Genomic DNA, 23302 nt, shown 5'->3' with positions numbered 1-23302 from the left:
AGCATTGGGTCAAAGCATGCAGTATGAAAATGTCACACACATGAAAAATCACAGTGTAGCTGTTAAAATGCATAGGTTGGACAATACCTGTCGCGCTCTCTAATGAGGTTTAATACCATGGACTTTCTTTGACTATGTAAACTGTACACACAGGCAAACATGCTCCAGTGTAAATTCAGTGTGTGTTCTCCGAATGTGATGTGCAACTTGTTCAGAGCCTTTACCCACTGTACACAGCCCTGATGTGGTGGAATTATAGGCAGTGCCCTATCTATCCTGTGGCCTATAACGACACCTTTAGGCTGTTGTTAGTGGCTGTGAGGCACTGTTGAGACACTTAAATGTATGCAGTTAGTGGCAATGCGACCCTTTCCTATTGTGGACTCTATTTTAAGGACTTTGTCATGTTTCGTGCTCCTGTTGTGGCTCTCTTGTATTGAGACTGATGTCACCTGAGTGCCAGTTCTATCCTTGGAATATGGAATTGTCTCTCTGCCTATATCACTTATGTTTGAGAAAGTCTAATAAACTTGCCTTCATAAAATTGCTTCTTCAGGCACGCATGTGTGTGATGTAATGTTTTAAAGATTTTTCCTGTTCATTTCAGTTCTCTAAAATGTACTACACTTAGAAATAGCCAACATGGCATGTGATTCCAGATGACGTAAATATCCTTTTTGTATTCAGCACAGATTGTTTGTTGATTAAACCCGAGCCACAATCACGTCATGTGTGGCACTTTAAGAACACCCCGCAGGGCCAGCTTCCATATGCTGGAGTCTAAACAGCACCTTAAATATACAGAATTATATTGAATATGGCCTTGAAGATGTATTTCAGTAAAACATATTTCTACAGTATAATCTCTGGACTAAAACGTTTTTTCAGTGTTTGTCATTAGGCTATTATGTAAGTTTAAAATGTGCGCCCAAATGTCATACTACTACTACTACTACTACTACTACTACTACTACTACCACTACTACTACTACTACTACTACTATACCAACACCAGCTTAACAGGTTTACATTTCTTTTCCAAGGAAGAATACAGTTTCATTCTGAATAATAGATGCTGTGCATGTGCAACAATAAATGAGCCTTTCTATTGTTCTCACTGTTTCAATATCCTGTCTGAGGCAGCTTTTAAAATAGTTACTGATAAAGAGAAAGGTACAATGCTCACGGCCACGGTGCACAGTCCAGGGACACACAGCAGGAGGCATCTGTTTTTCATTCATGTTAAAACAGCAGCCACGCGTATCAATCAATCTCTTTCAGCAATGTGCCATTTGTGCGTCACTAGTGCGCACAGTGCGCTGGTCGGAGCTGCCGCCACTGCTGGAGAGACAGCGCTTTCCACTACATTCAACAGGCGCCCGAGGACACTTGAGCTTACAACCCACTGCATTTGTTTTATTGCTAAAGAGTGAGCGGGGCAGTGGAATAAAGGGAATCAACAGAAGATGTTCTTTTTTGGGATGACTTCAGAAATACGCACTATGATTCCTTAAAGGCTGCCTGTTCCCAGCGGAAAAGACTTGATGTCGAGAACATTTTAAGTTGGCTAGATCTCGGGAAAGGACAAGAAGAATGGAAGCCTCACAAAACGACTCCAACGCCACAATGAACTACACCAACAAGTTCGCCCAGCCACCGTGGCGCGTGGCGCTGTGGTCGGTCGCCTACAGCTCCGTCCTGGCTGTGGCAGTGTTTGGAAACCTGATCGTCATCTGGATAATCCTCGCGCACAAACGCATGAGAACAGTCACCAACTATTTTCTCCTCAATCTCGCTTTTTCTGACGCGTCAATGGCCGCATTCAACACTTTAATAAACTTTATCTACGCCTCGCATGGGGTGTGGTACTTTGGGGAAGCCTATTGTAAATTCCATAACTTCTTTCCCGTTACATCTGTCTTCGCAAGCATCTACTCCATGACGGCAATAGCAGTGGACAGGTGAGCGTTGTACAATTAGGTTTGTGATGCAATGATTGGCTGAGGACTTTTAGCCTCAGTTGTGGTTTATTGTTTGAACATAGTAGCTTAGCCCCACGCGGAAATCTCGTGGTTTTAAAATCGCTCCATATCTTTTCCAATGGAATTTTTGGAAGTAGATTAAGAGGTTGCAATGATCAAAGAAGCAGAGAGACGCTGGATGCCACGGTGCATTGCATGTTAATATCTCCATGCGATTCAAACGCTTTCATCATGGCTTCACGCATGATTTTGTGGACATCTAGTTTCTTTTCATTCCACTTCGGCATACTACTTCCATCATGGCAGGTGGAAAATTCAATCTGGGGGAAAAAAAAAAAAAAAAAAAAGGATCATTCATTCTCACGTGTTTGATGTGCAACCCATTTTCGGAATGATGCACCCATTGTTGTACCGTATATCGCGCTGCTGTCGTGACATGGGGTGCCAGTTGAGACCCGGCTGTGGTTCAAAGCAGAAAGTGTGGTGATCTGATGTCAGGGGAGCGTTTCAAGTTGTGTGAGAAGATGCAGGCAGCCATTCACCAATTAATGAGTCATAATGTGGACGTGTTTGTCTCTGAAGGTTTCAGGCTCGCTTTTTATATTTGCCAACTTTCAAATCGCCCATGGACTGCAGTGCACCAAACCTGCACCACTCAAAGTATATCACTCCTTCCTTTTGACCATATTTCCAAGCTTATAATATACAAACAATTTAGGCTATTTTCCTCTTTGCAATCATGATAGCATTTCCTTTTAAGGCCCTGACTGATGACTCCCCTGCTGTTCCTTTGCTTTTCCTTTAACACTGTGACAATGACTATGATAATTATTTGTGATCTGCATGATAATTTCTCATTGAGGCGCAGCTTCCATTTCACTCCTTCAAAGTCGCTCCATCAAATGTTAGTCCAAGATAAAGATGAATCTGCCCATGTTCAATTGAAGGGAAAGAGAATGGGGGCTTGGAGAAAAACACATTTCCCCAGTATTATATATAGTGTGGATTACCCCTATTTGTGTCTCACACCTAGAACAAGTCAACCGTCTTTTCACACTTTCAGCTCTTGGCTCGGCTCCGTCATTCTGTCACATGAGCTTGTTATATGTTTTGCGCGCACTCACACAGGTCCTCTTATCTTGGATCTTTTCACTGTGGATTTAGAATTGCAATCCAATTAATGATTAACAATAAAAGAAAGTTATGAAAGTTATGAGAACAGTTTACCTTATGTCGCCTTAGGGATTTATTGATGCTTCTCATTGTCTCCAAAAAAAGTAGTACTTTTTACTTCTTTATTGTAAGACAATATAGAAGATTGAGGAAATTGGCAGTCCATCCACCAACGTGTGTAGTACATCTTCTGCACCGATTGCCTTAGAATTAAGTACAACAATATATTGTGGTCTATTAAGGTGTAAAGTGTCATTACTCCTGCAGTTGTAGGGTATAGTTTTAGCAAGTATCTCGAGGCTGGTACACCTAAACATGTTAACCACTCATGTTGGCAAAAACACTCTGTCGATTCTTCATACACTTGATCTTGAAACAAACATTTTAGCGTGCGGTTTGGGGGTGTAAGAACAACATATCAAAAGAATATAGGAGTTCTTTCTTCAAAGTAGAACATTTGCTCAGTCTTCCTTTGCCGCTACCTGCTGGGATTACTAATCCTCTCAAAATGAAGATGGGTCCAGAGGGTTTGTCTGTACTTTTGAAATACTGGTGTGGCAGCTTTATGTAATGTGCAGTCACTATCTGATGCTCTTGATCAGTGGTCCGCTCTACGTCATGATGTTCCACTAAAGGGATTACAGGCGCTCATGATGAGAAGCTCGGTTGGCTGTGCTGGCGCATCTCCGCTCTCTCTCCGACTCTCTGACACTTTCCCAGGGCCAGGCTGATTTTGGATCCTGCATAGTTCCAGCAGCTCTATTGTGTGTTGGATTTTCGGTCAGCTGTGTCCTTATAATTCTGTCACCGGTGTACTGAGAAAGAGAGCAGCAGCAGCAGCAGCGTACACATGATGCGGATGTAACTCGCGGCCCTGATGTCTTGAAATGGCACGGGGCCACAGTTCGCCCGTGTGTGAAGCTGTTTCCGCTGCCTTTAGTACGCTCAGTGTTTCTCAGGCTCCAAGGCAAAGCAGGGTGCTGTGTTAGGTAGAGAGAGACTCGTGTTGACATCGAAGGGCAAACTTAACAGCGAGACCACTAACACACTCTATCTATCTATCTATCTATCTATCTATCTATCTATCTATCTATCTATCTATCTATCTATCTATCTATCTATCTATCTATCTATCTATCTATCTATCTATCTATCTATCTATCTATCTATCTATCTATCTATCTATCTATCTATCTATCTATCTATCTATCTATCTATCTATCTATCCATTCGCTGCTGGGCCTCTTGTGTTGCTGGTCTCATCTCTCCAATGTGTTATGTTTCAACAGAAAGTGATGAAGAGTGTTTAGACAGTGCACTGACAGGACTATATTACTACCCTGCCACTGTTTTATACATACAGTTTAGTCTGGCTCATAGTGAAGACTTTTCCATTTATACAAAACAATTACAATGTACACAGACACATTTCTGAGCAAAGCACTTGTCTTCTTTTTAGGAGAAGACACAGAACATCAGCCCTGCAAAATACGCTTTACCTTTTATTACAAGCCGTCTTTAATCATCCAGGAATTTTGCATTGAGTCCAGTCGCGTCCAGTCAACAACACTGGATATGATAGCTATTGCAACTCTGAACATTTTCATTTGTAGAGTTGTTCTTTGATGGGGTTGTTGTAAGTTGTCCGACGGGAATCCGTGTGAAAGATTTGTGTTTAGACGAGTGAGTCTTATTATCAATGGGTGCTTTTTCTGGATGCTCCATCTCACGCCTGGAGCAAAATGGAGTAGGAATATGAATGGAGAAGGAGCAGGAGAACTAGTGACAACTCATCAAAAGTTAGTGCTAAATGTTTCCAAGCATATAAAGCAAAGTAAACAAAATAAAATAATACAATACCAAAAAAGAAGAAGAAGGAATTAAAGGAATAGGCCACCGTTTTTACATACTAAGATATGTTCTTACCTCACTTTAGACGTGTTAATATATCCCCGTCTGGTCTTTGTCCGTGCGCTCTGCCAGGCAAACGGAGCACATACGCAGCCTCTCCCACATGTCATATAGCTCCAAAAAAGCTCACGATAGAAGCTACCAAGCTCTTCCACGTGTTCCCTATTTAAATAAAGTTACGTGAAGTGTTTTCATGCGAAGTATATTTACCCAGAAATGTGGCATGTCGCTTTTATAAGCAAATAAAAAGGGGGACTATATTGTGAGGCGTAATGATACGAGGAGTAAAACGTCCACGCAGTAACTCCTAAAGGTTATTGACGGAAGTGAGCGGGGGAAGTCTTTAGGAGTTACTACGCGGACACTTCACGTAACTTTATTTAAATAGGGAACACGTGGAAGAGCTTGGTAGCTTCTATCGTGAGCTTTTTTGGAGCTATATGACATGTGGGAGAGGCTGCGTATGTGCTCCGTTTGCCTGGCAGAGCGCACGGACAAAGACCAGACGGGGATATATTAACACGTCTAAAGTGAGGTAAGAACATATCTTAGTATGTAAAAACGGTGGCCTATTCCTTTAATGAAGGAAACTGTTGAGGGCCAAGTTTTATATATTTGCTCATGGTAAATGGTCTCAATTTATATAGCATGTTTTCACCCCCAGTGGACACTTACAGATGTTAGATGCTAAGATGTAAATGAAACTGGTAGAAAAGGACCATGGAATATTCCCGGACCGAAACAGAAGTCTTGGTTTTGTTCAGGGAAATTACACTTCAAGTAGGTAATGTGTGAGTTAGCGAAAGCGACCAACAAACACACAATATATATACAATATGCTCTTTCTGAACTGGGGTGCTGTCAGGACCCACCAAAATCCTAAACTGTGACCCCAATAAGAATTTGATTTCTAATATATGATGTAATGTATTTTCATCACAGATTATTGTTGTTGAATAAATATTAAATAATCTTTTAAAGCAGAAATTATGAACCAAACAACAGTATACATATAGATGATTCAGTTTCTTATAGATCAGATTAAGATTGAAAGACATGTTCAGTTTAGTTTATTTGAGCTCTTTACATTCATTTAGTTACAGACATCATGTCATTACACAGTAATGGAAGCTCAAAAGGAGTAGGCTGAAGCTCAAGCTGTTATGCTCCTAACCCTATATTTAATACTCTAAGTACTCAACTAATAACAACTGTAACAATTCACATTACGTTGATAGTAAGTTACCATAAGAATATGCAAAGGTCAAGTATACCTTTTTCATCGCCATGCACACAGAGCCACGAGCAGGTACCTGATTATGAGTCACATTTTCCTCTTGCAATAACATTTTCAACAACACACTCAATCAGTGATATGGACCTTACAATTTCCAACATTTGACATGGTAAGAGATTGTAGCTACATTCCACCTAATGTATATTGTCACAAGGTATAAAGATTACTGTACATTTTTTGAGTTATACATCTATAGTACAAGTATGTATTAAGAAGTTCTTCCTTAACACATTATGTCGGGAAGGATAATGTTAACACAACATCCAGCATACTACTAGACCGTGGTTAGCAGAAATACGAGAAAGTTCAATATATTGAGCCAAGTATAACAATGTCAAAAGTCAATTATTTTGTATTTTGTTTACACCTGATGTTGGCAAATACCAATCATAACTGACATGACCAGTCTCCATCTTTTGTTGTTAATCACTTCTTTCAAAGTTTATTGTTCTAGTAATTGGTTAACCATATGTTTATTATAATTTTATCATCTATCATGCAATTAGTAGGTTCAATAGAATAGAACAGAATCATTATTAACATTATTATGTAGAAACTAAATTGTTCGTGACCCACCAGTTGAGAACCATTGCTCTACATGCCCATATAAAGTATTTGTGTTACTTTTATTGGCTAAAGACAGCGCAAGCGAACCAAGATTCAGTATATACAGAATACCCACATTAACATATCTGCGCCTCACCCTTTTATCTGGGCTCACCAATCCCTCTGTTAATAAAAACTGATATAGATGTAATATACATGTAAATTGGAAATGCTGCCATATAACTGTCATTAACCATTGTAGTCGTGGACATGTTTGAACTATTTTCAATTTGGAACATAAAAAGCTCATGTTCACCATAGATTACCATAGACACATTATATTGGTTATTGGCCTTTTCCAACCCCCTTAGTGACATTGATCTCAACCCTGACAATATTATATGTGTTGGCTCTATACAATACATTATGACAATGTGGCATTTGCCTTAATGCTATATTTCTATTGTCTGTCTGTCCCTCTAAAATAAAGGTATATCCTGCAATACACTGTGCTGTATAATTTACTCTGTGCATAATCCAATCTCCTGTTGCAACATTTAATTACACAACTCACAGGGGTAATTATATTTTCTTGTACTGACGGAGCAATTATGTCTTTGATAAATCAATCCCAAAGCATTGGGGACGTGCATTTTAGCAACAGGTAAACAGACATGGGTGCAGGGATAAAGTCCAGGCTGGCACCTGCGGGAATAACAGAGGCTGAATGGGAAATGACTGAATGTTTTGAACTGAACTTGATCTTAATCGATCGTTATTGCACTATTGTGGAGTTCATGTCTGCCGTGTGTGAGTCCTCTTGTGCGAGCGTGATGGATGGCACGCAGCTCTGCCACATTGTTGATGGAGCCTGAAACAAACTATTCACAATCTGCCATTTGCGGGACTGATGGGACCGAGGGTAAATACCACACAATCCACCGAGACACATATTCAATGGGGAGGCGGCACAGAAAGGGTTTCAGATTATGATAAATAGAGTGTTAATCATTTTTGTTTGTTTGAGTCTGAATGTTGAATAATATTTTTTTCTATTGGCCAAACAAAAAGACCAAAAAAGAAAAAAGTTCAGTCCCTAAGTGGAAGACAGGAAGTCTCCATTACAGACACACCCATGCTACAATTTCTATCTTAACCATCCCTGAATAAATACTGTATGTTGAATGGGTTAAATTAATAGGTCGTTTTTTTTTTTTTTTTTTTTAAGTTACCCTTTTTTTAAATGCATTTTAATCTGTGTGGCTGTTGTGCGTGTTGTCATTTACTTTATGTCTGGTTGGTTTGTGATAAAAAACGCTTTATATATATTGATCGCATTGCAGCCTATTTGTTCATTTCAGTTCTGGTTGTTTTGAACACTGCTGCAGTCTCTGACGCCATATAGGAGAATTCTGCGGTAACCGGCTGCAATATTGGAATTTCGTTATCTTTATAAAGCTGGGCTCTAGATTTCCTGCCTAAACTTTCCATTACTGCAGTGCGTTTCACAACCTGCAGGATCTCCAAGGAGTACAACAAAAATCCAATAAACCTTTTTCGAGGAATTCAATTGGAAACAGCGTGTTGTAAAATTAAGACAGCCTGGTCCTGAATTTATGATCCTCAACTCTCCCTTTACTCATCGTTAAAAACTTTCGAGTAAGTGGTATATACAGGGCAGGGTAAAAACACTCAGAATGATAGATAGCAGAGAGGCTTAGACGGGCGGGCTTGGCTTTGATTGGTTTGCTGTAGAATGTTCTGTGTGTATGGCTTTCCTTCTGGTAAAGGAAATCAATGTATGGGCATGTCCAGCCTCATGTTTAATGTTATAGCTACAGACGACAGGCATGATCTGCTAGAACCTCAAACATGGTCTAACACGCTTAATCTCTCAAACCCCACCTGAAGCGAGTGCATTTTCTCCAGTTCGGCTTTACCCTAAAAGCTTCTCGACTAGAGAGCTTGGTCACCGTGATGCCTCATTTGAAAGCTACCGCCAGCAAAAGTGTCACATTTTTAAGTGTTGTGTTTTCTTCTACTCATTATTGTTATTATTATGCACCTATAAAGTATTTAATTCTGTTTCTGTGTGCAAATAAGGATGTATTGTTGTCATTGCAGGTATATGGCCATCATCCACCCCCTGAAGCCTCGACTGTCAGCTAAAGCTACCACGTGCATCATAGTGGTCATTTGGTGTCTGGCTGTGGCCCTGGCTTTTCCCCTGTGCTACTACTCCACCACTATCACAGTGCCTAATCGGACACTGTGCTACGTGGCCTGGCCCCGCAAAGCGAAGGATGCCTTCATGTGAGAATATAAGCTATTGTGTTATGCCTGTGACAGTCACTGGAATAGGACGAAATAACTATGGGGGGGTAGGCGCCAACAAGCTTAAGCTTCTGCCTACTTATTTTGAGCATCATATCCATGTTATTTATTTATCTATTTACTTATTCATCTGCACATGCATCTTTCCATTGGCTTTGCTTACTGTGCTAAACTCTTCTCCTAAGTAGAACTTTGTGGAACTCAGATGCTCATATAAAAAAAGATGATGATGACGACTACTTATTTTTAGCCTGAAAGAGATAAAAAAAAAAAAGAAACCTTCTCAAATGTCAATCATTTCACTTAAAGGGGAAGCAAAGCGTTTTTCTGCCACTATGTGACAATGAGCACAGGCCATTGAATAAATACAGCACCATTTTGAATAGCTGGGGCTTGGTCCATGCATAGCACAATTGAATTGCCATTTTTATCATTCCCACTGCTGCCAGCATACGGTGCTCCAGGCCAATTTGAAAACCTGGCAACACAGTCTTCACTCATATTTTCCACATATAGAATTGATTTTTAATTTAGAAAAACATACAATTTCAATGTTGAGGTGCCAAAAAGAATGTTTATAAGTCACAACTTTGCATGTTTGTACATTTGTAATAGAGTAAGCTAGATTTGTATTGCTATTTATGGAAGCCCATAAATAGCAATATTTAAAAAGTATGTTTAAAAAGTAAAAATCCAACAGGAAGTCGAAATTACGAGATTTAAAGTCATAATTCTTTGTTTAAAACACAAAATTTCGAGATTTAAACTCGTAGTAGGAGTTTAAAAGTTAGTTCAGTCTTTTTAATGAACTAAGTCAAAAGCAAACTGAAGTAAACGGTAGCAGCCTTTATGCTGATAGTTGTTTCAAATGTGCCGTACTATGGCATTAGATTTACACCATAAATCCATGAGTGCAAGAAATAGACATAGACCACAGACGTGTGGAAGGCAAGTCACGAGTGTGCACATCATGAGCACGCACACGTGTGTGTATATTGGAGCTCGTGGTACTGAATCAGCGTGGGTTCAAAGTGCGTGTGGAGAGTAGTTTACGTGTGTGTCAATTAAAATGAACTGCTCGTATGTCTATTTCTTGCGCGTGTGAACTTCCGGCATAAACGTAACGCATTCTGTACCTTCAATGAATGTGTAGCATTACTGTCATTGTGTGAATTACCCAGACTCAACCACAAACATGCTCTCAGAAGACATCTGCTGTCTGTACATGTCACTGAATCATATGACCTCTCACCTCGATTTTCTTCTATGCTTCACAGGTACCATATCATCGTGACGGTTCTAGTGTACGCGCTGCCCTTAGTGATAATGGCCATCACTTACACCATTGTGGGCGTGACACTGTGGGGAGGAGAGATTCCAGGGGATTCATGTGACAACTACCACGGACAGCTCCAGGCCAAGAGGAAGGTAAGCCATGTAGTACCAAGAGCTGATTAGTAGTTAATGATTGCCTGGCCGGCCATCTACTCCTGCTTTTTGTGTCTGTTCAAAACAAGTCTTTGCAAAGAATAGGAAAAGCGTGCATTCTGGCCGGCTAGTCTAAGTTAATTATAAAGGAAGCATGCATTATTTTGTGCTTCCAGGATACTCGCGAACAGACCTCAGTCTAGTATTGAACCATGGCACCATTTCATTCAGAAGGTGTTAACAAGATGGAGACTGAAGGAATTGGAACACATTCAATTGCCCAATCAGTGTTATTTTCTCCTCTTATGTAGGTGCCCTCAGAAAGGTGTCATCAGAACTTCACAGACCATTTTCTGTGACTTCAAAAGAGAAAAGTCAGAAGAAGAGTGAAAGAAGACCAAAGCATATTGATGTCAATTTGCACTGTGTTTTGAATAATCCCCTGGCCCTCCTTTTAATGAATTGTTTTTGTATCACATTTAGTAATGATGATGTGATGACCCTTTTGATAAAGTAACTAGCACTAGAGTACTACACACAACGTGGATAAACAATTACTTACATTAATTAAACAAACATTTATAATGTTAAAACACCGTAACGAGTGTTTTAAACAATGTAAACTTTGGAACATTATTAGAAGGTACAAACGGAACAGTGAGCAGCCCAGTGCTCGGCTGGTGGGATTGGAAACAGTAGGCTGTGTTTGAATAGTAGTAGTTTTAATGATAGGACATTGGGACTGGAGAGCCTGTGGGAGTAATCTGCGCATTAGAGCAAGGTTTTTCCTGTGCTTTAATGGAGCCAGTTTTAATGTTCTCTAGTCTCCGTCTGTGAGTGATACTGTGTAGAAATGTGTAATATGGCTCGGCGTTGGAGTTTTTCCAAATGACTTGTTTGTGTGGTCTTCCGTGCGGACCAGACAGATGATGCATACTCAATGGGCAGAATATAGGATTGTATAATCATTTTAACAGAAGAGGTTTGTCAGAAACAGAGAGAAAAGCTACACTGGAGAAAACATTTAGCTGCAACCTTTCTACTGACCTACTAGAACTTGATGGAATTTTTCATCTATTGTCCTAAATGGAGATAGACTTTAACTTTTTCAGTCGGAGAGCCCATGACATTGATGTGCAACAAAAACATTGCTTTAGCTTTGCTTGGATTGAATTGCATTCCCCTAGGTTACTACCCACAGAGTGGTGTCCAACTATCTTGTTTGACTCTTGACCGGAGCTGTTGGCGTATCATCGGCAGACGAGCAGCAGCAATTGAGAGGTACGGGTCAGCCGGTGCTGAAATTGGCTGGTGTCGACATGCTCCACATGGAGCAGCGTTGCCAGCTCAGTGCAGCCGGTGGGGCTTTGCTGACATCCTCCATGCTCGGAGTGACCCCTCTTTGCCTTCTGCTGTGCTATCAATTTGGTGCAGCCATTTCTTGCCTTCCTACAGTTATGAGAAGGTCAACAGCAATTTCCACTGACCCTGAACTACTTTATTTTTTATAATTAGAGTGTCTTGCTATTGTCAGGAAGGAGACTGAGGGTGCCACAGTGCAGAATCAACAGATTGTTCCATTCCGCGTTAGACCTCTGAACTCCAGCAACAGTGTCTAATGCACTGCACGTTAACACCTTAAGTGTAATAACTTGTACGGTTCATGCATGTGTTGTTTTTTTGTATATGTTTCTTGAATGGTTTAAAGGAATAGACCACCATTTTTCCATAATGAGAAATGTTCTTACCTGAGTTTAGACGAGTTGATGCGTACCTGTCTGGTTTGCATTTAGCCATCTCCTCTTCTCCCCCAATTAAATATGGTTACGTGAGTGGTATCACGATCCAAGTATAGTCACACAAAACTAAACATCGATTAATAATAACACTTTAAGAACACTAACAGTCTAAATATGGCCAGCAGTGTTACAGCTGCTGGTAGATTCCAGCTTCTCACTCCACCCCTGAATATCAGCATAAAACAGACACTCATTAAAAGCACCTGGTTCACTTGATGACTGCATCGAGTCAGGAATACAATGTTTTGTTCCTAATGAGATGAGCTGATTAATATTTATGTATTTGAGTGAAACTTTGCTAATTTCCCAAAGGAGTAAAACGGAACTGGAAACTTCCGATACTTATCTTGCAAATACCCAGGGTGCAAATTATAATAGATTATTTTTTTAAATGAGCATTCATGTTAGCGTGTCAACACTCCTTGCTGGGGAGAACATGTAAACTCAACAGAGGAGATCAAACCCGGAACCGTCTAGCTGAGAGGTAATGGTTCTAACTGCTAGGCCACCGTGCCACCCTCGGCTAAGCGGTTCTAGTGTTTCAATGGTTTTCTGTCTGTATTTTTTTTTACTGCACTAAAAGATCAAGTTTAGGATGGCAAAGAAAAAGAAAAAATGCAACTGTACTGAAGCTCAATTGGAAATAGTCACACATTATCTTCTTTTGTCCAATATGGCATTAAAATTACACATGCACACTGATGTTCCGCTTCAGCGCCTGATACACCACAGCTTGCAGTGAGCCGTATTGGATATCAGTTACACTTTGATGTAGCTACAGCGTGTAAGAATAGCAGAAGAAGAGCAGTTTGTGTTAAATCAGAGCCGTGGCTGTTATTGGGCCAGAAACCTTTTAGTGCACTGAACAAGACCTTTGGGCCTGTCACTTATCCTCGATCAATTGTTTGTCCTGGCATGTGAACACACCCAGACACACAGAAGTTTAAAAAGCAACTGGGTCCCCGGGCAATAGCAGCTTTTCAGCACTTTGCAACAAGTGTGTGGGGGGGGGGGGGTTGTTTTGTGACACATGTGTAAGCTTCTAATTATTAATTAAGTCCACACTCCTCATAATAAACGTTTTCTATTCATGAATGTCATATCTATCAAGAGAAGCACATTGCGGAGCCTCACCATGTTTTATTCAATACCGTAGCAGTGGAGCGGGTATGAAAACATCCCCTGAAATGCACATTGCTTATTTCCCACATACTGTAGGTTATCTTGATAAAATGTAAACCAATTTTCTCAAGAAGGCATCTAGCACCCTGGTGTCTGCACTGCAGGTGAAATAAACGGAGAGTGGTGTGAGTGGACACATTATCTGAAGTTGAAGCAACGGCGGCCTTTCTCGAGCCGTGATTGTAATGTTGTTTCTGTTTTCTTCTCCTTTGATGTGCTGTCTACACAAATAATTGGTTCCTGTCATTCTGGGAACAGTTTGTGATTAGACGGTATGAAAAAAAAAACGACACAAAAGTCTAATTGCTAATGTGTGGACGTATTATTATGATCGCAGATGGTCTACGCTTGAGCCAGGACTTAACTAGATCTCTTATGTGAGTTGCTAATGAACCCTTGGAGATCTTATTAAGAAAATAGCTTAGCTTAGTTTTTAAGGACAGTGACATAGCTCGGATATTTATCTGTTTATTTACTCTCCTTTCGTAAACAGATATGAGGGTCGCTTTCTAACCATTGTAGTCAGCAAACTCTGTGCACTGAAGTTCCACTCCGCAATTTCCAATCAGGCCTTGGTCAGCAAGACTTTAAGTTTCCCTGCTCAGCTATGTCACAAGGGCAGAAGAAGCAATCCAGGTCGACAATTGGCCTTTGCTTCAAAAGGTTTTTATCTCTTTGGACACAGGCCAGCCTGCTGCAGTTATTATTTCTGAAGCCTGTGCTCGAGTAGCTTGTGGAGTAGTCTCCTTGACGAACTGTGAGAATCAATAAGTGATCAGGGGTTTCACATTGCTGCAAACAACTTGGCTCTGATTTGTATGCAGGTCACTGTTCGATGTTATGGTGGTTGAGTGTCTCGTCTAGTCTTGCCTCACAGTAAGATGGTTTAATTCCTGAGCGAAGAGGGGCCAGCCTGTGTGCAGTTTGTATATTCAGCTGCAGTTATTTGTTCTCCTGGTTGAATGATGGGTCAAATGCTGGGGAGAAATTCAGTTTATAAACACAATATACAAGTACAAAATAAATCATTCTACTCTCTGTATTGAAATGGTAAAACTTAGATCTTAATACTTGTGTTCCCCTCTACTGTCTACATTCCTAACACCGGATACAGAGTCCGGAGTGTCTTTTACCTGGGGCTGTGGACATGCCACTCACAGTCATGGTCAGAAAAGGTTACAGAAACAAACAGAGTAAAGTTCAGGGCAGTGTACAGGCTCTCTTCAGTTTTCAAGCAATGTATTTTTGGCAAAATAAAGTAAGCTCAGTAATTGTGTTTATAGTGTGTCCTGTGTGGGATTTCACTACGAATATCCGTTGTTGTAAGAAAGCTACAAAAGCTACGTTTAGTCATTTTTGGTGCTCCTCAATCAGGACAGAAATAAGCATTATTGCCAGTGCCGGTCAAGATTCACACACTGTAAATATGCTTTGGTGGTTTGGTGCAAACTAATTACATAAAAAGTAATAATAGTCTTATAATACAGAAAAATAAGATACGCTTTTGCTGCTTTTTGCCATTTTATTGGGGATGTATATTTCTAGGTTGTGACATGACATTTAAATGTCTTGCTGTGGCAAAGAAAAGTCGATAAAACAGAGAAAACATCACACTTCCACAAACCAAGATCTTCTGTTATCTTTTTGTGAATTGTTAGCTTTGTGCTTTGTGACAGCTCTGACATCTGCCGACTTGGAAATAAGAGCCTTTACCCCGAGCTGCTGTGGGGTTGGACAGGCACATGCTGTATGATGCCCTTGATGCTGTGTGCAACTGTTCCAGACATCTTCCTGATTGTGTATTGTAGAGGCAGGAGTCAAAGTAATAAAAGAAGTGACGTTACATGAAGGAGTGTTGTTGCTTTCCAATGCGCTCCCTAGTGCCTAGTGACAAACGCTGAATAAATCCTCACAGCGTAATGAGGCAGGAAACTATAAAAGCCCCGCTCTTCATCAAAACACGGTTCCACCCTTCTGATGTTTGGCCTTAATCCACTGTGTGACAGGAGCAAAGCCAGGTGCGCTATTTTAGGCCAATGCCCCCAGCTAAATGTAGTTTGGAAATGTCGCACAGAAGTTCACCATAATAACTGCTGATAAATTGGCCCTATGGAGGCTCTGTGAGTGCACACGTTTGTGTACACCATTGTGACAAGCATTGATCACCTCTCTCATTCAGTATATGCACCTCCAATATGTGTGGTCCTATTAGAGACGAATCGATAAATAACACAAATGAGACAAATGACAAACTGGCCAACATGATGTAACCAGGTGCACAGAAAAATTAGCCTCGACTTCCACTATTTATCCCTTATTCATGTCCACCTAGGATTTCTTTGACTCCAGATGTTGGAACATCGTCTTTCCCATTGTAAGACAGGGTCAAAGACGACATTTAGATAAGACATTCAAGACACCTCTCCACTGCTGTTATTGTGTGTTGGAGGGTTGGCTATTGTTTGTGTATAGAAATGAATCGGTGACATACTAGCGGCCTCTGGCAATAAGCTGTATTATGTTGGGTTGCGGGGCTATATCAATGTCCAGCCAGTTTACCACCAGCACTGATCCAATTCTGTCGGAGATTACAGCCCCTCTGTGTTCTCGTGTCTGAATGGGAGGATTCCAGTGGATTACCTCGCCCCCGATCAGATCTGGGGGAAGAAATGAAGTCTGTCGGAGTTAAGCTGTAGTGTGTCGTTTTGACTTGAGTCGCCACACACAGTAATAGGAGGGCTGATCAACACTACAGTGTGTCACTGTGTTACTGACAGCAAGTGTGCGAGTTAAAGGCATGGGCATTTTCTGCAATGGAAATGTCATGTCCATCGTCGGTGCACTGTTCATAGGTGTGAGCTCTCAATCACTCAGCCATAGCGCTTGTTCCTCCCTCTAATGAGTGATCTTGAAGAAAATCAGAAGTGTAAGGCCACATGCCGGTTCCTATAAGAGCGATGTGTCCTCCATAGAATACTGATTTGAATTTTCTTACAAGTTTTAGCTCAGTGTCATAATCTAGTTAGAACAACGAGGGATTGTACTTTTTGCTCCTAGCGTTGCAAAGTCGTAATGGCTCCGGCATAATGTGAGGGCCTTTTGAGAGTGGAAGAGATATACTTTCATGCAGGATTACATGCACATGAAACAAGATTCCACTCCACATAGGTTTTGTTGAGGGAAAATTGAAATCAGTTTAGGATTATTCATGCCCTTTGATAATATATTACATAGTAGAATAAACACACTTAGAAGGGAGGGTGCTGAGCGCTCTGGATCGTTTCTAATTAAACGTAGTAGCTATCAGTTGTTCTTCCGGATCAAAAAGAGGAGTTTTGAATTTCTTTAGACGTTTTGAGCCTCAAATGTGTTATACAGGTTTTGTTTTTATTTCATAAGCATGGTATAAATAAGTATTTTTCAGTTTAGACCATAATACCTTTGTGATTATTGATGGCTTTGGCTGTGTTGGTTCTGCGTGTCAAAGATTTTTACTTTTCACCACAAGCAGACCCTCGCCATCGGCCTGCAACCTTGACATTTACCCAGAAAATGCCATCTTCTTTTTGTCTCGGTTTAGTGCCTTTTCAGGTGCTTGCGTGTTTGTATAATATATCCATCATTTTGTAGGACCAGACGTCGGCTGAGGCTGGGAAATGGACATGTTGTGTTTTTGAGGTGAATCTAAACACTTCAAACGGCTTCAAAGTGCAGGGCACGAGATATAAATTGGAGTTGTTCAAAGTGCTCAGATTGTACAAAGGATGTACGAGGAACGCAGTGTGCAAAGTAACATGTTAGAATATGTTTACTGTGGATGGAAATGAGCTCGGAGCTAAATCCAGCATATTTACAGCACTGGTTGTCTGTTCATTAATATGCATTGTCCCATTCAAATACATTAATAAATTAATAATAAATTAAATGAGTGATTTGTGCTGCAATTTTGCCAAATTTCAGCCGTTTTTATTTTTAGCTTTTGCCATTAGGTCCTTGGCAACTAAATAGGGATTTTTTGTAAATACAGCTCGATCATGGAACTAATCAGGGATTTTCACAGTTGGGGATACTACTTTTAATGTGGTATCATGAGTGTATGATAAAATATACTCTGATTATATTTGTTGGTCATAAAAAGTAATATAAAACAACACTTTGAAAGACAATGTTATTTTTCCTGCTTTTCTACGTGCTTATTGTTCCACTATCCTGCCATGTTTATTGTTCCCTATGAGGACAATGATGTACACCTTAACCGTAGAAAAATATAGTGAAAAATCCTGATGGTAGATTATGGTCTGGCTGGATACCGTGAATGTTCAGTGAGACACGCAGCTGCAAGGCTTTATGTATTCGTAACTATTCACACTAAGCCTTGTTTGCTTATACATGGGTCGCCAAAGAGATATCTATTGTTAACAAGTGACCCTCAAACAGAACTTAGATGGCTCATTCCATTATAAGAGGATGATGCATGGTTACAGAAATATGCATGAAGTCACAGCGGGGCCAATTTGGTGTTTACAAGTGCAAATAATACATCGTGTGTGCTTGGCGACCCTCTAAAAAAAAAAAAAAAAGAAAAGAGGAAGGAAAAGGGCTATGTTATTTTTCTTCTGTTTCGATGAATTGGATCTCCTGACCAATAATACAGTGCCATTTTGAAGGCCTTAGGACACGGAATAATTGGGTATTTGAATCGTAAGCTTTAATGTATTGTTTATAAAGAAAAGCAATCGTGAGGTGCAGTTCAGAGCGTGGTGTGTAGATCATTAGAACAATCCTGCAATATTAAATCTATGGTCAGGCATATTTTCAGTCTCAGGAAAAATATGAAAACATTGATGTGAACATAAACATCTTAAAACATAAAACTTCCTTCCTTTACTGAACACGTGTTTGAATGAGTTAAATCGAGAATAAGTAAATTGGATTAGTTTCGATGTATTGACTAACATGACCCAGATTACCAACACAGGAGTCCAGTGGTATTCTGACAAGATGGGAAAACCAAACGGACGACCATCTCTGCAGTGCTCCATAAAGGCCTGATCAGTGGAGAGCTGCCGAAATGGCCTCATTCCATTATGGATTAAAATAGTTTTTCTACACACAATACCAGATAATCACAAAGTGAAACAGGTTTTTTAAATTTTGCAAATGTCTGAAAAATGTAACTGCATTCCACTAATCAGACTTTATGGTAGAGATGGTTGTCCATCTGAAAGGTTCTGTGTGTGTCAAGTCCAATGAATCTAATTTAGCACAGGTGGACAGTTTGTAGGAACATCTCAAGGATGATCAGTGGAAAAAGGATGCATCTGAGTTCGGTTTTGAGAGTCATAGCAAAGGATGTGCAACTGTGCATTTTTATGCACATGCAATATTTTAGAGTTTTATTTCATTTGCATGTAAAACATTCAAACTTTCATTCACTTTGTCATTATGGGGTAATGTGTGTAGATTGATGAGAATAAAAACAACCCTCTACACCCTCCGATAATTCAAATGTACGGCACTTGCAGCTGAGGCTGATTGTCCAGTATCACCTCCCCTCTTATGCATATTCCATGCTCTTTGTACTCGCACACTTGGGACACCTATGGGACCATTTTTATTACTTCACTGGTCAATTTTTCATTTCCCTCTCTCTATAGTATAGAATTAATTAACTTCAAAGGAACAAAAGATTTCCTCCCTTTGTCGAATGTGCCTCATGTGTAGACCATAGACGTCCCTCATCTTTTATGACTGCGCACATGTGACGGATCTGAAGTAATTCGAACAGGCCCACGAAAACGAGGAATGCGTTTCATTTGAATACAAAGAAAGTCTGAAACCTGTACACAGACAGACAGAAGCAGGACAGGAATTTACCACGCAATCATCCTACACAGATACAGGGGGTGTTACGCAGATGTCAAAAAGCAATGACTGTGCAGCCAAATGAGATGCAAATTAATTTGGGTTTGCAGTGAATCCTTTGACCGAATAGAAATTAACACAAATGAATTGGAATAGAGAAAAGGCCAGACCATGGCTAGAAATAACATCAAAACATTTGGAAAGAAATGAATACACATGTTGCACACCACTACTGCAATATGTGCACTGAAAAGGGCTTAAAATCTGTATTACGTAAACAACAAGTATTCAGTGAAGTAATGTATAATTATTTTGTAATAGTGAGGTTGATAGCTGACTCCTGCAGGCCGTTGTTTGCCAGAGAATCACGACTTGCTTCCCTGTGTTGGCAGACCTTCGAGATCAGGTATGGGCAAACTGCAAGGACCACATTGGGTTTTTGAAGTCGGCATGAGGGCGAATAGAAATCTTTTACATAATCTCAGAGTTCTCAGATAGACTGCAATCGAGTAAACACATTTAAATCGTAACAAAATACAGTTATGTTATGTATGATTTTTCTTTATGTCATGGTAATGGTCTGAGCTTATATAGCTCTTTTCCACCTACATTAGGCACTCAAAGGATCCACTCACCCATTCATACTCTCATTCATACACCAGTATACGCAGATACTGGGGGCAATTTGGGTGAAGTGTCTTGCCCAAGGACACAACGACAGTGTACACTTTCAGGAGGTGGGAATCGAACCCCTGACCTTCCGATCATGAGACGACCCGCTCTACCATCTGCGCCACTGTCACCCCAGTGTCAGGGAAACATTTGTGGTTTTCACCCTTTTTGCCCGTGCTTATTGGGCTTGATTTTTTGCAGGCCGGGTTGAGAGGCTAGGTGGGCCGCATTTGGCCCTCGGGCCTTAGTTTGGCCACCTCTGTTCTAGATTGATCACCCACTCATTCCATAGAACCCTATCTTACTTTGTTTTTACGATCGCTAGAACTTTCTTTGCATATTTATTAGTCTCTATTTGGAAAAACATTGTTGACATGAATGTGTTTAGTATCATGTATAATACGCCCAAATGGGGGCAGTATGGGCAGGGCATGATGGTCCTTCATTTTCAATTGCAGAGATCTGAAGACAAATGAGAAAAGGAAAAGGGCAGATTGAACAACATCCATATCCTATTCATATCCAGTTAGTGGGTTCAGAATGTTTTCAGACCTCATATTATTATTTAGATTTTATTATAGCAATCTGATACCGAAAAACACGTACATTTCTTTATTTCTTTTGTATTGAATGGAATCTGCAGTCCTTAAATATATATTTGGTATCTCATAGTCACTGTTGCTAATTTTGAACATTTATAAAAGTACATTGCGTGTTAAATACAATTCACTGCTCATGATAAAGGGGAAAAAAGCCTATATTGTGCAAAAAAAATGAAAACATTGTGCATTGGCCATGCCTTGCAAGTGTTCCCAGAGTGAACATCATTGCAGCAGGTGACAGGATTAATGTCTTGTGCCAATGAAATGTAAATAATATATAATTTGTCATCTTTTGAATATTAATCATTGTGATTCATGGTGCTAATCTCAAACAGATGTTTTTTTTTCCACCCCATTCGCAGCAGTGAATTTTCGCTGTGCCTATCCACTTAGAACAGACCAATTTGTCATGTTATGAAAAATGGGGGAATGCTTGAAAATATAATTAATAATTCTCTGTAATTCATTCACCATGGTCGTGCTTGTGTAACATGTTAGTTTGCTCTAAAAGTGTCTGACTTTGGAGAGAATGCACTGTCTGCCCTTTGACCACCGGGAAACTGAAGTAAGAGGCCACTGCATGTTCGACAAGGAGAAAAAGAAGAAGAAAGATGTTGGTTCTATCTCTAGTTTCTTTTTCTTCTCCTTGTCTATACTTTAAAGCTTTGAAGGATCAAGTTGGGCAGGTTAGAAATTAGATAAGATTCCAAAGCTGGCGACCTATATATTAGCCTTGTGTTAGGCTTATTGGCTTTAACTTTATCGGCTTGTTCCCTCTGCTAACTTCTTGTTGCGAGTTCGAACTATCTTTTTCATTGATTTGAACATTGTTGAATTTTAAGAGTTCATGGTGACCCCATTCCCTCCCCCCCCCCCCCAATTCACCGTGCGCCAGTGCACTATCTTTGATGTAATGGACTAATAAAAGCCCTCTGTGATATACTGTATTTAATAAAGTGAAAAGTTATTAAGAATTTCAAAAAATGAAATGACGCTTTCTACACTTTTTGTGGGGTACAGTATCATATGGTGATAAATGTGTCTTGTGCAGTTCTTGTATATGAAATGTTCTTTCTGTAATAGTGGGCATTTGTAGCTAATCTGTCACTGCATGTCTCAGGTGGTGAAGATGATGATCATTGTGGTGGTGACCTTTGCCCTCTGCTGGCTGCCGTACCACGTCTACTTCATCGTGACGGGTCTGAACAAAGATCTGAGCAAGTGGAAGTACATCCAGCAGGTTTACCTCAGTGTGCTGTGGCTGGCCATGAGCTCCACCATGTACAACCCCATCATCTACTGCTGCCTCAACAGCAGGTGACATGCCCACATCTTTTCATTTCAACATTTCCAACATGTACAGCAACAGTCACAAATAGGAGTGTGAAATGCTATGATGAATGTTCCCGTTAAAATGTTCTGAACATAGAACGGACTGGTCACTTTACTGGTTACTATTCCATGTTGACAGATATCTAAGGCCAAAAAATATTGCTCCTGTGACCCAATAGTCAATAGACAAAAGAAGTGAAGAGTATTTTCCACAAAGACTTATTGTCAATTATTAGGCCAACACCACATTATGCCTCAAGACATGAAAGTAGTCGCATCATATCGACTGCAACTTTGAGCCACTCATCCATTACTTCCTCATTTATAGTACCAGAGAAAACAGCCTGAGCTTTTTATCTGTCCTAATTCGATTTTCAGTTGAAGCAGAAATTACCCGCAGAATTCTAAATCTGATTATAAACACACGCCCAAATGCTCATTGTTTGTACATAATTCATGTCTCTATAACCTCGCATTTCCTCCTTATCTCGGCTGTAGGTTTCGGGCTGGCTTCAAGCGAGCGTTCCGTTGGTGCCCCTTCATCAAGGTGTCCAGCTACGATGAGCTGGAACTGCGCTCCACTCGCCTGCGCCCCACTCGGCAGAGCAGCATGTACACGCTGTCGCGCATGGATACCACTACAGTCATGGTGTATGATCCCAACGAGCTGGAAGGGGGCGCCGAAGGGGGCAGGAAGCTCTCCCAGTCGTCCAGGAAGAAGAGCTACATCGTGTCTCGACAGACAGAGGCCATCAGCAGCTGCAATGGGAAAGCTCAGAACGGAAGATTGTCCAACACGCAATCTGAGGCGTTCTCATGAAGCAGCACATCAAAAACACTCGTGTAATGTATGTATCTATAGTCACAGTGAAGTGGTCATCAGAGGTTTCCAGGATTATTTCCTCCATAGGCTACATTCACAACACAAACCCATTAGAGTGCTACTTTCTTCATTCGACAGAAAAGGGATTTCATTTCCTCTGATATAAAACCTTGCATTTTCCGTGATGTTTGCAGATTGTACTAAATTTGATCATAAATCACAATCTTTTGGTGCATAAAACAATAGCATTAATAAAGGTGACCAGGACCAGGACCAGGACAGTAATGATAGTTTAGTCAGATAAGGCCTTCGACGAGCTCCTTAGAATGGACTGAAGAGCCACTGGAAGCTCCTTA

At 40.4% G+C, this 23302-nt stretch overlaps 1 protein-coding gene across 1 annotated transcript; it reads left to right on the top strand.

The window, feature by feature from the left end:
• Positions 1-1332: 1332 nt before the first annotated feature.
• On the top strand, positions 1333-22979 carry tacr3a (tachykinin receptor 3a). The gene is made up of 5 exons (XM_079552779.1): positions 1333-1961; positions 9034-9222; positions 10521-10671; positions 21912-22108; positions 22622-22979. The coding sequence occupies exons 1-5, from the start codon at positions 1594-1596 to the stop codon at positions 22941-22943; spliced, it is 1227 nt and encodes a 408-aa protein (XP_079408905.1). The 5' UTR covers positions 1333-1593; the 3' UTR covers positions 22944-22979.
• Positions 22980-23302: the final 323 nt, after the last annotated feature.

Source organism: Gobius niger (genome assembly GCF_951799975.1).
Source record: "Gobius niger genome assembly, chromosome: 3".
Classification (NCBI taxonomy): domain Eukaryota; kingdom Metazoa; phylum Chordata; class Actinopteri; order Gobiiformes; family Gobiidae; genus Gobius; species Gobius niger.
Note: the sequence above shows the minus strand (reverse complement) of the source record. Positions and strands in the feature narration are given on the sequence as shown.